The sequence below is a fragment of the Cetorhinus maximus genome, chromosome 4 (genome assembly GCF_964194155.1).
Source record: "Cetorhinus maximus chromosome 4, sCetMax3.hap1.1, whole genome shotgun sequence".
NCBI classification, from domain to species: domain Eukaryota; kingdom Metazoa; phylum Chordata; class Chondrichthyes; order Lamniformes; family Cetorhinidae; genus Cetorhinus; species Cetorhinus maximus.
The window spans coordinates 10,854,741-10,870,427 of NC_135882.1; the positions used below are offsets into that span (position 1 = coordinate 10,854,741).

General features: G+C 39.2%; 1 protein-coding gene across 2 annotated transcripts in view; it reads right to left on the reverse strand.

Moving 5' to 3' along the window:
• slc66a2 (solute carrier family 66 member 2) overlaps positions 1-15,687 on the reverse strand; it is a 39,442-nt gene that overhangs the window by 20,075 nt on the left and 3,680 nt on the right. The window contains exons 2-3 of one of the 2 annotated variants that reach the window (XM_078539927.1): positions 10,918-11,051; positions 8,030-8,074 (exon numbers count right to left, since the gene is read on the reverse strand). In XM_078539927.1, the coding sequence (XP_078396053.1) occupies positions 8,030-8,074; positions 10,918-11,051 (179 nt within the window). The remainder of the gene's footprint in view (positions 1-8,029; positions 8,075-10,917; positions 11,052-15,687) is intronic. The other variant, XM_078539928.1, reaches the window with a different exon arrangement.

The following is a 15,687-nucleotide window of genomic DNA, read 5'->3' on the forward strand; positions in this document are numbered from 1 at the left end:
GTTAGTGAGTTAAAGGAGCTGTCTAGAATGATTCATGTGATGCATGTGAGTGGTGATTTGGCTGAGTCTACAGGTGATTAGTTTGCTCGCCTCGAAGGTGAAGCACAAAAGTTCAATGCACAAGTGATCTTGACTACCACCAATAGTGCCAATTCTGTGGTGCAGCTTGATAGCAGATATCCTTGTAGCAGACGGCATAGCTTTGCAATGGCTATCCTGCTGACCTACAGTCTACAAGTCAGTTACATATGCTAATCACCAGGTAGGTGGTCCAGGGTCTGAAGATTTGATTGATGACATTACAGCAGATGCCAGTCTTGGAGGCCTAATCAAGTCTTCTGTCATGCATCGCTTTAAGAATGTAAAAAAGTGTGATGGCGTGCTTCGAAAGTCTTTACGCATCTTCCCATAATGCAGAACCCATGGAAAGAGTTTCTGTGATATTAACAATGATTCTGCTGCTTCTCTTAATAATTAAAAAGATCCATTGTGGTCCAATTCTTAGACGCAACAATGCAGAAATTAATGAAAATAATACACTCAACAGCTGCAAAATAAACTTATACATACACTAAACATTGCAAAGTAGAAAACTACCTGAAGCATTAGCTAAATAAAATCAAAAAACTACTGCGGATGCTGGAAATCCAAAACAAAAACAGAATTACCTGGAAAAACTCAGCAGGTCTGGCAGCATTGGCGGAGAAGAAAAGAATTGACGTTTCGAGTCCAAATAACCCTTCAACAGAACTGAGTAAAGTTAGGAGAGGGGTGAAATATCAGCTGGTTTAAGGTGTGGGGAGAGAAGTTGGTGGGGGCGGTGGTTGTAGGGACAAGCAAGCAGTGATAGGAGCAGATAATCAAAAGATGTCACAGACAAAGGAACAAAGAGGTGTTAAAGGTGGTGATATTATCTAAGAGAATGTGCTAATTAAGAATGGATGGCAGGACACTCAGGGTACAGCTCTAGTGGGGGTGGGGTGGAAAGACTGAGAGGGCATTACAGGTATAGATTTTAAAATAATGGAAATAGGTGGGAAAAGAAAAATCTATATAAATTATTGGAAAAAACAAAAGGGAGGGAGAAGAAACGGAAAGGGGGTGGGGATGGAGGAGGGAGTTCAAGATCTAAAGTTGTTGAATTCAATATTCAGCCCGGAAGGCTGTAAAGTGCCTAGTTGGAAGATGAGGTGCTGTTCCTCCAGTTTACGTTGGGCTTCACCCTCCCGGCGGCATTCCGTAGGGATCGTTCCCTCCGGGACACCCTGGTCCACTCCTCCATCACCCCCTACACCTCAACCCCCACCTATGGCACCTCCCCATGCCCACGCAGAAGATGCAACACCTGCCCCTTTACTTCCTCTCTCCTTACCGTCCAAGGGCCTAAACACTCCTTTCAAGTGAAGCAGCATTTCACTTGCATTTCCCCTAACTTAAAAACAAAAAACTACTGCGGATGCTGGAAATCCAAAACAAAAACAGAATTACCTGGAAAAACTCAGCAGGTCTGGCAGCATCGGCGGAGAAGAAAAGAGTTGACATTTCGAGTCCTCATGACCCTTCAACAGAACTGAGTGAAGTTAGGAGAGGGGTGAAATAGAAGCTGGTTTGAGGTGGGGGGGTGGGGGGAGAGAAGTTGGGGGGGATGTGGTTGTAGGGACAAGCAAGCAGTGATAGGAGCAGATGATCAAAAGATGTCACAGACAAAAGGAACAAAGGGGTGTTGAAGGTGGTGATATTATCTAAGAAAATGTGCTAATTAAGAATGGATGGCAGGACACCCCAACTTCTCTCCCCCCACCCCCACCCCCCCCCCTCTACCTTAAACCAGCTTATATTTCACCCCTCTCCTAACTTCACTCAGTTCTGTTGAAGGGTCATGAGGACTCGAAACTTCAACTCTTCTCTTCTCCGCCGATGCTGCCAGACCTGCTGAGTTTTTCCCCTAACTTAGTCTACTGCATTCGTTGCTCCCAATGCGGTCTCCTCTACATTGGAGAGACCAAACGTAAACTGGGCGACCGCTTTGCAGAGCACCTGCGGTCTGTCCGCAAGAAAGACCCAAACCTCCCTGTCGCTTGCCATTTTAACACACCACCCTGCTCTCTTGCCCACATGTCTGTCCTTGGCTTGCTGCATTGTTCCAGTGAAGCTCAACGCAAACTGGAGGAACAGCACCTCATCTTCCGACTAGGCACTTTACAGCCTTCCGGACTGAATATTGAATTCAACAACTTTAGATCTTGAACTCCCTCCTCCAACCCCACCCCCTTTCCATTTCTTCCCCCTCCCTTTTGTTTTTTCCAATAATTTATATAGATTTTTCTTTTCCCACCTATTTCCATTATTTTAAAATCTATACCTGTAATGCCCTGTCAGTCTTTCCACCCCACCCCCACTAGAGCTGTACCTTGAGTGTCCTGCCATCCATTCTTAATTAGCACATTCTCTTAGATAATATCACCACCTTTAATATCTCTTTGTTCCTTTGTCTGTGACATCTTTTGATTATCTGCTCCTATCACTGCTTGCTTGTCCCTACAACCACCCCCCGCCCCCCCCACCAACTTCTCTCCCCCCACCTTAAACCAGCTTATATTTATTCACCCCTCTCCTAACTTTACTCAGTTCTGTTGAAGGGTCATGAGGACTCGAAACGTCAACTCTTTTCTTCTCCGCCGATGCTGCCAGACCTGCTGAGTTTTTCCAGGTAATTCTGTTTTTGTTTTGAGCTAAATAAAATGTTTCCTTCTGCCTATTAAATAAGCTGAGATTTTAAACAGCTTTCCTTGAATGCCTGGCTTTTGTCAGTAGAAGTTCCATTAGGAGGGATTTATGCTCAAACAGCAGCAAAAGCACAAAAGTGCTCTTCTTGCCATATTGTTTAATTAGGCTGACAATAAAAACAAGTAGGAGTGAACTGTGCGGGTGCACAGCTCAGAAGAAACTGCTACATGCTGCATTTTCAGTGGGGACCAGGTGGAATCACCAGCCTCCCAGTTTCGTGCAGCGATCTGCTGGTTTTTTTAAAAAAGTCAATTGTAATAAATGGGAACTTCCCTACATAAGCGTTCATTGCTCTTGTAAATAATCTACTATTTTGCAGTTCAGGCTCTGTACAGTTTATTGCTTACAAGCAAAAATAAGTCCCAATATCCCAAAATTGAGTGATATAGAGCCAAGGAACTCCCAGATTTGATCCTGGTCTGCGCTGAGTTAGCTAACATAAGCTACAGTTAATGCCATCCCCAATATTCTCCAGCTGGAGATGGAGATCAGGCTTCATATTATGTGCATATGTAAATGTTGGACAGGACAGAATGGAGAGTGATACCCCTGGTCAAATAGGCTACTGACTTTTGAGATGCTGACAAGAATGATAATTTAGAAAAGAAAATATCTTTCTATTGTGCAGTGAACATGTCATTAAGTTTTATACGTTTGCTTTATAGGCTTCTTTTAAAGCTAGAGGTGGAAAAAGATATAGCTGCTCCTGGATCTCTGAAGGCTATTAAAATTTATTATGTACGTTTGATGTGTATGCTTGGACATTTCTGGATTCTGTACTAATCGAGTATATTCAATATGCAAACCCCATTTGCTGGTTCAACTTAGCATCTGCTTATAAGATGAAGCAGTTATCATCAAAAGTGTTGAAAAAACCTGAAGGTTAGGTTAACAGATAAAAAATGACCATCCAACCAAACTCAATTGCTTAGCTATTTTTTTTTATAATTTGTGCAATATTTAGGGAAGGTTTCCCCCAATGCTGGCTCGCTCAAGGCTAACCAATGTTGTAGTGGGTCCTCAAGCAGCTGTATTGCCCTTTACTTGTTTATGCACAGGAGCCAACTCCTGCTACAGGCATGGGGAATGAATGCCTCTTGGTTGCTGCAGTGCTTCCTGCCTGCCATTTGGGAACTTCGGAGGCCATGAAGTGCTTGGAAAACAGAGGCTGTACAGGCCAATTTAACTCTCATAGTCTCTACTCATTATCCAGCTGATGGTTACTTTTTAAATCACTTTACAATTTTGCTAGAACTAGGAAGGGTGGTAATTGCACTTCCAGTGTAGTCCATTTGCCAATCTGCCAATGACTTGGTTCTGTCTGTAAAGTTACATGGCAAATCTACTGTGGCTAGCAATGACTGTAATTTCTCAATAGATTTTTTTTTATTAAAAAGCTATTCGAGTGAATGGAGTACTTGAAATTTGGAAGCGCATTCACCAAGTTCAGTTTCCCCCAATTTTTTCCCCATACTCTGCAGTAATTGAAAGGATGTTATTCACTCTGAAGCATGGTTTAGGTGCAAGTGAGACTAATATACAGAACTGCAAAAGGCCTATTGCTGAACAGTCTTACAGTTGTCTATTTCCATTTGGCAAGCATTGGCACTTAAAATTATGCTTAAAAGCAATATGCCTTTAAAGTCAAAACCATTTTAGCTCCATTTCAAGTTAAGTATTGTTTCAAGCAAAATTGCACCCATGTTTTGATAAATTGGTCCAAATCATGATGAATCAGATCTTCATTATATATCTCCAATGAAAATGCATTGGTTATGACCACAACATCTGCTTGGATAAAAATAGTCTATTAAATTTATAGCAATCACTATCAAATGCTGACCCCTAGAGGACTAAGATGGCATTACATTCTCTTTACAAACTTCCATTATTTAAGACTGAAGTTTCGCTGACTCCCATTAATTATTATAATTTTTCATTAATATAGATAAGAGAGAAGTGTATTTCTGCTAAATAAACTTTTGTGCCATAAAACACAAAACCCACATGTTTGAAAGACAAGTTGATTTTATAGCCCAATATTAAATCATCTTATAAGTTACTCCTCTAACTTGACAATTTTTTTAAATACCTATGCTGTGCAATTTGTCATGATTTAAGAAAGATAATCTTGTGCTTTTTTGTGGTATGAATCAGACATAGGCTAAAGGTATCATGCAACTCAGCATATCTACTGAAAGTACCATTTAAGTTAAAAACGTTCGTGCTCCACATGTTATGTTAACTGCTTGAATTGTCTTCAAGTTTCAGTGTTTTGTAAACTCTACAGAAGAAGCCTTGTTTAATAGAGGATTACTTAAACCCTCATTTAATCCCACTGCATAGACTTGAGCACAAAATCTAGGCTGACACTCCACTGCATTACTGAGGGAGTCAGAGGTGCCACCCTTTGGATGAGGCGTTTAACTGAGGCCCTGTCCACACTCTCAGGTGGACGTAAAAGATCCGTGACACTATTGCAAAGAAAATTGGGGCCCATATTTATCCCTCAACCAACTTCACTAAATCAACTTATCTAGTCATTATCACAGTGTTGTTTGTGAGAGCTTGCTGTGTGCTAATTGGCTGTCACATTCCCTATGTCATAACCGTTGTTATGACTTAATTTCCTTTCCTCAGGAAATTAAACGGGTTGAATATACGCAACCAAAACTGGCTCCAGCAACATACATTGCACATTTGATCCATTCCACATAATCCTAAAGCAGACAAGTTTTTTTTTTGAGGGACCCAATGTTTGCCGTTAGACCACAAGGTGGAAAACCTGAACCGGGAAACATTCCATGTCAAGAATAAAATCAGTTTTTGAAGATATTGGAAAGGGCAGCTTCTAACTAGTTCCAAACACCACACAAAAAAAAATCATGTTGAATCAATATATGGATCCATTTCTAAATTCTAGCAGTAAACAGGGATTTGAAACAAAAATAAATCACTTAGTTATTTTACAACTACCACAGAACGGAATACTGAAGTAAGGACTAATTAGAATTGAAAAATACAAAATAAGCTTTCATTATACCCTTGGTAGTACGAACAACAGTAAATTTATCCTGGGCTGCAAAAAGAAAGGAGTCCTGCACACAAACTGTAAAAGAATGAGGTCTCTTATTACCTGGAATATCTCAGGATAACTATTTCATACCCGTTTATTTAAAGTGTAGATTTTCAAATTGGGGTCTCCAATTCTACCGGAGTCATCATTGAATCCCAGGGATTACCAAATCATTAGATTTCCCTATCCGTTGGCTCACTAATATGTAGTTTCTGTTGCTGTACAATAATGAAAGACGTTATGTAACAGTAGCACTGTTTTGCTTTTGGAAGTCGAGAGGGCCAATGAATTTGCGTCAATATTTGCAAGGTATTTGAACACGGTTGGTTTTAACAGCTAGTTACATCAGAGAAAGCAGGTTTGATGTTAAAGGCTCAATGTTAAGCAATAATAATGATCATTAGTGCAGTGCTCCTGATACCATTTATTGAATATGGCTAGGGTTTACAGACTTAGTGCATGGTTTCAGTGAGCAGTCTTTCATACGATACTGCACAACTTTGTATTTAACCTGTAAATCTTGAATAAGTTAATGTGAAAATTTCCACTGATTCACTGCATCAGAACTAGGTCACTGGAATGAATTGGGTTCTCCTACTGCAACATTCCAAAAACAAAGAGAAAACAGAAATGTAAACCTTATTCAAGTATTGCAGTACCACCAATGCAGCAGGGTCAATGAAGACTGCTACTCACTGCAACCTTGCTGTATCAAAACACTTGGAAGAGTCAACAGATTGGAACATCACAAAATAAGTCTTACTACTGGCTTTCTGCCAGTTTGTCATGTTCTGAGTAGCAAACGACTTCCTACAGGTGACAAGTGAAAATGACACAACACAGATTTTAGTTGAAGGGGATACATAAGACGTCCCAAGATGTAACATGAAAAGCTCCAAGAATTATTGCATTAACAAGGCTACACTATAGGATGCAGGGTGGTAACAGCATCAGCCAAGACAAACAAATGTCAGCAAGTTTTTCAAAATACTTTATCCAAATATTAGTCTTTGCAGAACAATCTGAAACACCAAGAGACCTATGGTGTACACTAGCTTGCATCTCTCAACTTACTGAATTTGGTTAACTCTTTATAAATTTCTATAATCTTTAATAATGGTTAAGATATTGGAAAATTATGCAATCTTTAAAGTTGTGATTTTAAGTGTAATTTTTTAAAGGCTACAAATTATGCTGTTGCTATCGATATTTAACATGCATATGCAATTACTTTACTGCCTCAATCAACATATTGCAAACTGGTTAACAACTCCATGAAAATAACAATGGTAATTTTTTTCCACCATATTAAACATTCGTACACTAATTTCTAGACTTTGGTCATTTTGTTCTCCACCAATTAATATGTTATTCTCCACAAATTTGCAGACTTTTACAGGGGGTCGACTTATTAGAAAGGATAGTAATTTGCATCCGCGTAATGAATTCCCATTCTTAGCCATGCCAATGTCGGCTGGCACTGACAGAGGCCATATGCTGGCCACAGGGAAGAAACAAAAGTCTTTCAAGCCCTTCTTAAATTGAAAACTCTGTCACTTGGTTACAATAGAGAGAGCTTGCTGAATAATGTTACAAGCTGTCGTTCTTTGTAGCTAGACCTGCAAACATTTAATTAAAAAAAGCTCTCAAAATAAATAATCATAACAGCCATATGATTAATTCTGCATATTCTACACCATAACATTGACCTAAAAGGTGGTCTAAATTGATGCTAATACTCAGATGTGATACAATTAAATTTAGTATTACATCTTCAACACTTATCAGTTTTGGCTGAGGCTGCATAGATATAGTTTTTAAAAAATCAGAATTTGTAAAAAAACAAACATCGCTATGAATTAAGACCTTGGAATGCGCAAGCCTTTCACATAGAATAGAGGAAGAGGAGTTAAGTTGTGCATCCACATGCTCAATATTCCCTTAGCAATATATTCAAGGCCTTGAATGATCTAACTGCACCCATTTTATTTCGACATGTGCTGACACTCCCCTCTAATGAAAAGAGGCTGCGCACACCAAGTCTTTCTACACAAAAACATTCATGCATTCAACAGCAAAAAAAAAACTGTAAAAAAAATGCAGGCTCAGGTAAATGCTATGGGATAAATCTTGGGATGTTTACATGCTACATGGGTGTATACATACCCAGAAAGAACTTCCTAGGAGTTTTGATTTCTTCATCTTTACTGTCTATTAACACATACCAAAAGCCAGAAAGAAGAGAAGACAAGAAGCAAGTTGAATTTGATTCAACCCAGTATTTTCCAGCAACCATTGCACACTGATATATTTACTGGACAGCAGGGATGTTAGTGAAGAATTTTAGCAAGTTAATAATATTTAACCCATGCTTTTATCCATTCACACCCAAGACCAGGATTAATTATTTTCCCCTTTAAATCTGAAACAGCCTTTAGTTGTCCATCCCTTCATAATAAGGTTCTAAATTATCTCATTATCTGAAAATTGAGAATTGAATAGTTTAAAATAAGCACACAACAGGTTTGTATTAGACCGGATGAAACAAACATGTTTTGTTGGGAAAATTACACTTCAATTTCTTTTTAAAAAATTTTGTTTAGCAAGAGCATGAAATAACACTGAATCTGGAGCATTAAACTCAGAAGTGTAGACCTGTGACAGCAGCAGCCTGAATTCAGACTTTGCCAGGTTGATCAAGTTTAGATGTGTGTGTGTGTGTTTTTTTTTTAAATCTTACCTCCTGGCTGAGATTAAGAATTTTCTCATCTCACAGAAAATTTCCATTGAGCATCACCACTCGTCCAATTCAACGGGTACCTGACATCCATTCTTTAATGGCCAGTGATTACTGCAGAGTGTATTCAGGGACTTTAAAGTCTCTCCCCAAGGCTATACTAGGGTACTTCAACAGGTCAATGACCACAATGTGATAGTGAGCCGTACAGATCAAGATAACATGTACTGAGCAAACTGATCACATGCATCTGAGCTTTGGGATGCCACAAATGGACTTACCACCCTTGAGTTAGGGAGGGGGAAAGAACAGAATTCACAGAGGGGTTTCTTGATCCTGATTACCATTCGGCAATGCCCATGTGAAAGTGAAAGTGCACATACTTGCATCGTTAAGAACAAGATCAGACTTGGCTGTGATATTTCCAATGGTGAGAAATCATAAAGAGGCTCATCATCCAGGTGCAAGTAAGATACTCTTGGGTGAAGTACCAGAGGACACCCATTATACAGGGAAGCATACTGCAGTTCAATTCAATGAGCTGTCGGAAACCAGAACATTAGGGGTAAAATGTCATTATTTAATTTAGATCTCTTTACCCTCCCTTTTGGTTTTACACCATTCTCTTTAATAGGCAAACACTTTGTGTTGTAGTCAACCTCACCCAATAAACATACCACATTCTAAAACAAGACTAATTTAATACAAGTCTAATTTCTTGGGCAAATTCACTTGACTGCTGTATCTGAACTGAGACTGAAGTAAGTGACTGCACTGTTCAACCCTCAGCTCCTCCCAACCACGCAACATTTGTTTAATTTATGCCTTCTTATAAGCTAAGTACTAAATTTTCTAGATGTTTATGTGCAATGGATAAAATCCAAATCGAGGAACTAAATTTGATGCTGCAGAACTATATATTTACAGTTCTTAATATCCGGTACAAAGATGTGCTAGAGTCTTGGTTCAAAGCATGCCCTGGGAAACAACTACTATTCAGTTAGGCACAGTACAATGGACACTGGTGTAAAGGGCAGCATGATTTATCCAGAATCGCTATTACATGTCACATTTTACTGCTGCCCGCCACTTAATGTTATCGCCCCAAATAGGGAAAGACAAGGACAAGGGTGCAGAGCACAATCCAAGATGAGTGATGATTTATAGTAATGTTCAATATAATCTTCTAAAATTGCAGGGTATATGTTTTGTACATTGCTCTCTGGATGGCACTCTGGTGTTTAGTTTATGATATAAACTACATGTTTTGTTTAATTTAAAACTTACCAGGAGGTGATGCCCTTCAGTCAGTGTTGCCAGCTTTGCAGTATTTAAAGCAACACACAAACTTGTCTTTTGTTTAGCATCAAATGTCAGCATTTCCCTCCTTCTCCTCCCCACCTCTACTGCCAACATCCCACTGGAATACTTAAGCTTAGAAATGTGGAAAAGTTGGCAAACTATTTGGCACCAGTCAAGGTAGGGCTGAAATTCCTCCTATGGTGGGCTTCCAAAAAGAGAATGTAATGCATATGCTGAGCGAAACAATTACACATGGTTGGGAATAGGGAACAAGGAATGGGAATAGGACATGGGGGTGTTGTGGGGGGGAAAGAATAGTTTCAATGAGCAGTGGGAATTGCTGACAGGCATGTTTAACAGAGCCTCTTACTTTCACACCCTAGCCTTGAGAGTCTAGTAAATATAGCTCCACTGGATTAAAAGGCAGCACCATCACAGTAAGTTTGTTCAAATTTAGAATTAATATTTAGGAGTACATTTTGCATAAGGATAGGTCATTGCAACCCCTTTACTTGGACCATTCCTTTAAAAATCATTTCTTCCCTACAACCCCCCCACCCCCGTTAATTGTATCAATTGAGGTTAAGTACATACAGGTGGAGGGTGTTGATTGGTTACTTGAACACATATAAAGAGACACTTCCTGACACAGGAGTGGAGTCAGGAAATATATACCTGTAATATTTCACTCTGTGAATAAGTCTATTTCAAATAAAGACTGGCTCTGGTTTTTTCCTTCACCAACTGGATATCAGGGGTATAATACTCAGCACCCCCGCTGCAACGATGAATATACGACAGTAGTAACGTGTGACTGAATCATAGAATTAAGCAACTCAGGAAAATAATTCCAAAGTTACTGTAATTTTTAAAATCATGAAATTTAAAAACAGAATTCTTTCCGGTAATAATGTTTCTTTACCCCTGTGGGTCTTATTAAAAATGGTTTACTTGTTTTGCAATTGTATAACCAATCTGCTGGTGTTCTGGTTACCTTTATTGCATTGCCACTAACCTGTAAAGGCACGGCGTCGTGTGGTGAGTTCACTGGCTACACGAACAGCAGTACATAACTTCAACATCACTAGCATGGTAATAATCATGATTATACTTTGTAGCAAGAGGGGTGGTTCAAAGTACCTTCCAAACCTTAAAAAAAGAGGGAACATATTAGATTCACACTTCAAGCTGCACAAGTTCTTTTAAACAGTCATAATACTAAAGGAATTAAGAATATTCGTCAGTAAACTAGAAATACGTAAAGAATTATACAGTATCTAGGCACAGAAACAGGTCATATGGCCCAACTAGTTTTTAGGATCTGGATGCACAGCCTGAAAAAGTGGTGGAAGCAGATTCAATCATAACTTCCAAATGCGAATTAGATAAATACTTGAATGGGAAAAGTTTACAGGATATGAACATATGAATTAGGAGGAGTAGGCCACTCGGCCCCTCGAGCCTGCTCCGTCATTCAATAAGATCGTGGCTGATCTGATTTCTCAACATTCCCGTCTACCCCTTCTAACCTTCAACTCCCTTACTTAGCAAGAATCTATCTACCTCTACTTTAAAAATATTCAAAGGTTCTGCTCCCACCGCCTTACGAGGAAGAGAGTTCTGAAGAGTTATGACCTCAAGAGAAAAAATTTCTCCTCATTTCTGTCTTAAATGGGCAACCCCTCATTTTAAACAGTGACCCCTGATTCTAGATTCTCCCACAATAGGTAATATCCTTTCCACATCCACCCTGTCAAGGCCCCTCAGGATCTTATACCTTTCAATCAAGTCACCTCCAGCAGATACAACCTAGCCTATCCAATCTTCCCTCAAAAGACAACCAACCCATTCCAGGTTATTAGTTTAGTAAACCTTCTCTGAACTGCTTCCAATGCATTTCATCCTTTTTTAAAAAAGGACCAATACTGTACACAGTACTCCAGATGTGGTCTCACCTAAGCCCTGTATAACTGAAGCATAACCTCCCTAGCATTATATTCAATTCCCCTCGCAATAAACAACACTCTATTAGCCTTTTTAATTACTTGCTGTACCTGCACACTAACCTTTTGCAATTCGTGCACCAGGACACCCAGATCCCTCTGCATCTCAAAGCTCTGCAATCTCTCACCATTTAGATAATATGCTTCTTTTTACTCTATCTGCCAAAATAAACAATTTCACATTTTGCCACATTATACTCCATTTGCCAGATCTTTGCCCACTCACTTAACCTATCTATATCCCTTTGTAGCCTTCTTATGTCCTCTTCACAACTTACTTTCCTACCTATCTTTGTGTCATCAGCAAATTTTGAACCATAGCTTTCCCTTCATCTCAGTATTTTATATAAAAATTATAAAAAGTTGAGGCTCCAGCACTGATCCCTGTTGCACACCACTCGTTACATCTTGCCAAATGGAAAATGATCCATTTATGCCTACTCTCTGTTTCCTATTAGCTAGTCAATCATCTATCCATGCCAATATGTTACCCCCACACCATGAACTTTTATTTTTCGCAATAACCTTTGATATGGCACCTTATCAAATGCCTTCATCGACCAGTTCCCCTTTATCCACAGCACATGTTCCTTCCTCAAAGAACTCCAATAAATTGGTTAAACATGATTTCCCCTGCACAAAATGATGTTGACTCTGCCTGATTACCTTGATTTTTTGTAAGTGCCCTGATATAACGTCTTTTAACAATGGCTTCTAACATTTTCCCTATGACAGATTTTAAGCTAACTAGCCTGTAGTTCCCTACTTTGTCTCCCTTTTTGAATAAAGGCATTACATTTGCTATTTTCTAATCTAATGGAACCTTCCTGAATCTAGGGAATTTTGGAAAATTAAAACCAATGCATTAACTATCTCACTCGCCACTTCTTTTAAGACCTTAGGATGAAATCCATCAGAACCCACAGACTTATCAGCCTGCAGCTTCAATTTGCTCAGTACCACTTCCTTGGTGACTGTAATATTCCTGAGTTCCTTCCTCCCTTCCATTTCCTGATTTACAGCTATTTCGAAGATGTTACTTTTATCCTCTATAGTGAAGACCAATGCAAAATACCAGTTCAATTCCTCTGCCATCTCCTTTTTTTCCATTATTAATTACCCAGCCTCACTTTCTATAGGACTAATGCTCACTTTGTTAACTCTTTTCTTTTTTAAATATCTATAGAAACTCTTATTGTTTTTATATTTCTAGCTAGCTTTCTCTCATACTCTAATTTTTCCTTCCTTATTAATCTTTTAGTCATTCTTTGCTTTTTTTAAAAACAGCAATGTGAGGAAAGAGTAGAGGGGCTGAGCTTATTGGATAGGTCTTTCAGCACTAGTGTGATGGGTCGAATGGCCTACACCTGCACTATATGATTCTATGATTCTAACAATTCTGGTGACATCCTTATGAGTCTTTTGTACACCTTCTCCACTGTTTCAATGTCCTTTTGTAGCATGGAAACTAAAACTACACACAGTACTCCATACAACCATAGTTTTATATAAATTCAACACTACATTCCAGCTTTTCTTTTCTAGTTCTCTTGAAGCTCAGTATTTTATTTACTCCAGCTGTTGACATAAATTGTTTTATCCCCAAACTGGTCATTACTTCCTTAAACAGCTCTGACATAAAATTTGAACCCGGATATAATTGTATTTCCATACTGTAAATCATATCTTGAAAAAAATTTAGTTAACTCCTCCACAATCTTCTTGGTTGTAGTATTTCTTAAAGGTATCATTTCAGGAAACCTGGTAGACACATCCATTATTGTAAGTACTGATTTCCACTTTTAGTCTTAGGGAGGGGTCCTACGCAATTAATCATGATCCTAGTAAAAGGTTTCTCAAATGCTGGTATTGGGATTAAAGGCGCAGCTTAATCGCTCCTTGTGGTTTCCCTGTTACCTGACATGTGTGACATGTTCTACAGAATTTGGCTACATCCCTATGCAATACTGGCCAATAATACCTCTGTATCTTTTCCTGTGTTTTCCTAATTCCTAAATGCCACTCCCCCCCCAACCCATTGGAATTTTATGAGCAATTCTCAGAATCTCACTTCTATACTCTAATGGGATAACAAATCGGATGCACCTCCCTCCGGCTTTGATTTGCTGAGATATGATCCAGCCTCTATTTTCTGATTAAAGTATCTCCCTTAAGGTAATAACATACTGGAATATTTTTTGCTTCTGCTTCTGAGTAAGCTGCCTGATATAACTGTTTTAATTGCAAGTCATTTTTCTGTAACTCCCCCAACCTCCTTGAGTTAAGCACTTCGGCTGAATTGTCCTGTATTCTTTCCTCCTGAACGATGTTATTAAACACCATGCCAGCTAATTGGATTTCGACACCTTCTTCCTGCCTTTGAACTGCCTGCCTGCCCTTGTTTTTCTTATTTCAACCTGTGTGCTTGTGATCTTGTTATCACGCAATCTAGAAACAATCCAGGATGCTCCTCCTGTAACACCTGTTGAAAACGCCTCTACAGGCTGCTCAACCACCATGGGCATTACCCAAATCTGTGACCCAGCTATATCATTACCCAAAATAAATTGAACCCCTGCAATGGGCAATTTTTCCACTACTCCAACAATAGCTTCACCTGCCTTCCATTTGCTCTTTAAATTTATCTTCTTCAAGGGGATATGTTTAGCATCTCCATGAACCTCATTATTATCACCTGCTCCTGCAATACTCCCTCTGAACAACAAATGTCACTGTCCCACAACATTAAGGATTGACTAGCCCCTGTGTCTCTTAAAATTTTAACACCTTTACCTACTCCACCCTGTACACATGGAAAGACTTTCCCTTCACAAGCAAAATCTTTAAACATATCTGCAACTTGCCCCTCAGAGTTCTCTTGAATAAACTGTGAACGCATTCCCATTTCTTTACCTATGACGGATTCTCCCTGCTTTACTTGTATACAAACCACTGGTATTTCCTGTGCCTGAACCTCAGAGCCCACAGTACTTTAATTTCCAGAACTTTTCTGCACCCCAATAATTCCAACAGATTTTCCCTGCAATTTCCAACACACTAACTTTGTATGCCCCACTTTATTACAAGGAAAACACCTCAATTTTCAAATGTCAGTCCAACCCTCAGCACCTTCCTTTTTATTCTGAGAAAAACTTCCTGGGAATTTCCAGCTATTCCTTCTGTTCCATGACTACCCACCTTCCTTTCACCTTCCCACTTACTATCCTTTTTGAATTTAAAAGGGTGACGGAAAAAAGGTCTAGCTCTATGCACTAACTCATAATCATCAGTTATCTCTTCCGCTTGCCTTACAGTTTGAACCTTCTGTTCCTCCACATGAGTTCTCACTACTGAAGGGATTAACTGTTTAAATTCTTCCAAAGGAATTACCTCTCTAAGAGCTGCATATATTGTCTCTATTTTTAACGCCTGTATCCACCGAACAAAATTACTTTGTTTTACTCTCTCAAACTCAATATAAATTTGCCCAGGCTGTTTTCTCATATTCATAAATTTCTGTCTGTATTCTTCAGGAAACAACTCATATGTATTCAAATTAGCCTTTTGCACCACATCATAAATAACCGATAGCAAAGCATATGCCTCTGGCTTCTACCCCACCAACCTAGACTGTAACAATAACGTCCAGTTTTCCTGTGGCCATTTCATCTGTTTAGTTATCTGCTCAAATGAAATAAAGGATGTTTCAATATCTTTTTCCTCAAACTCTGGAAGAGCTTGTACAAATTTAAACACCTCCCCACTGGGTTCTACTCTGGAGG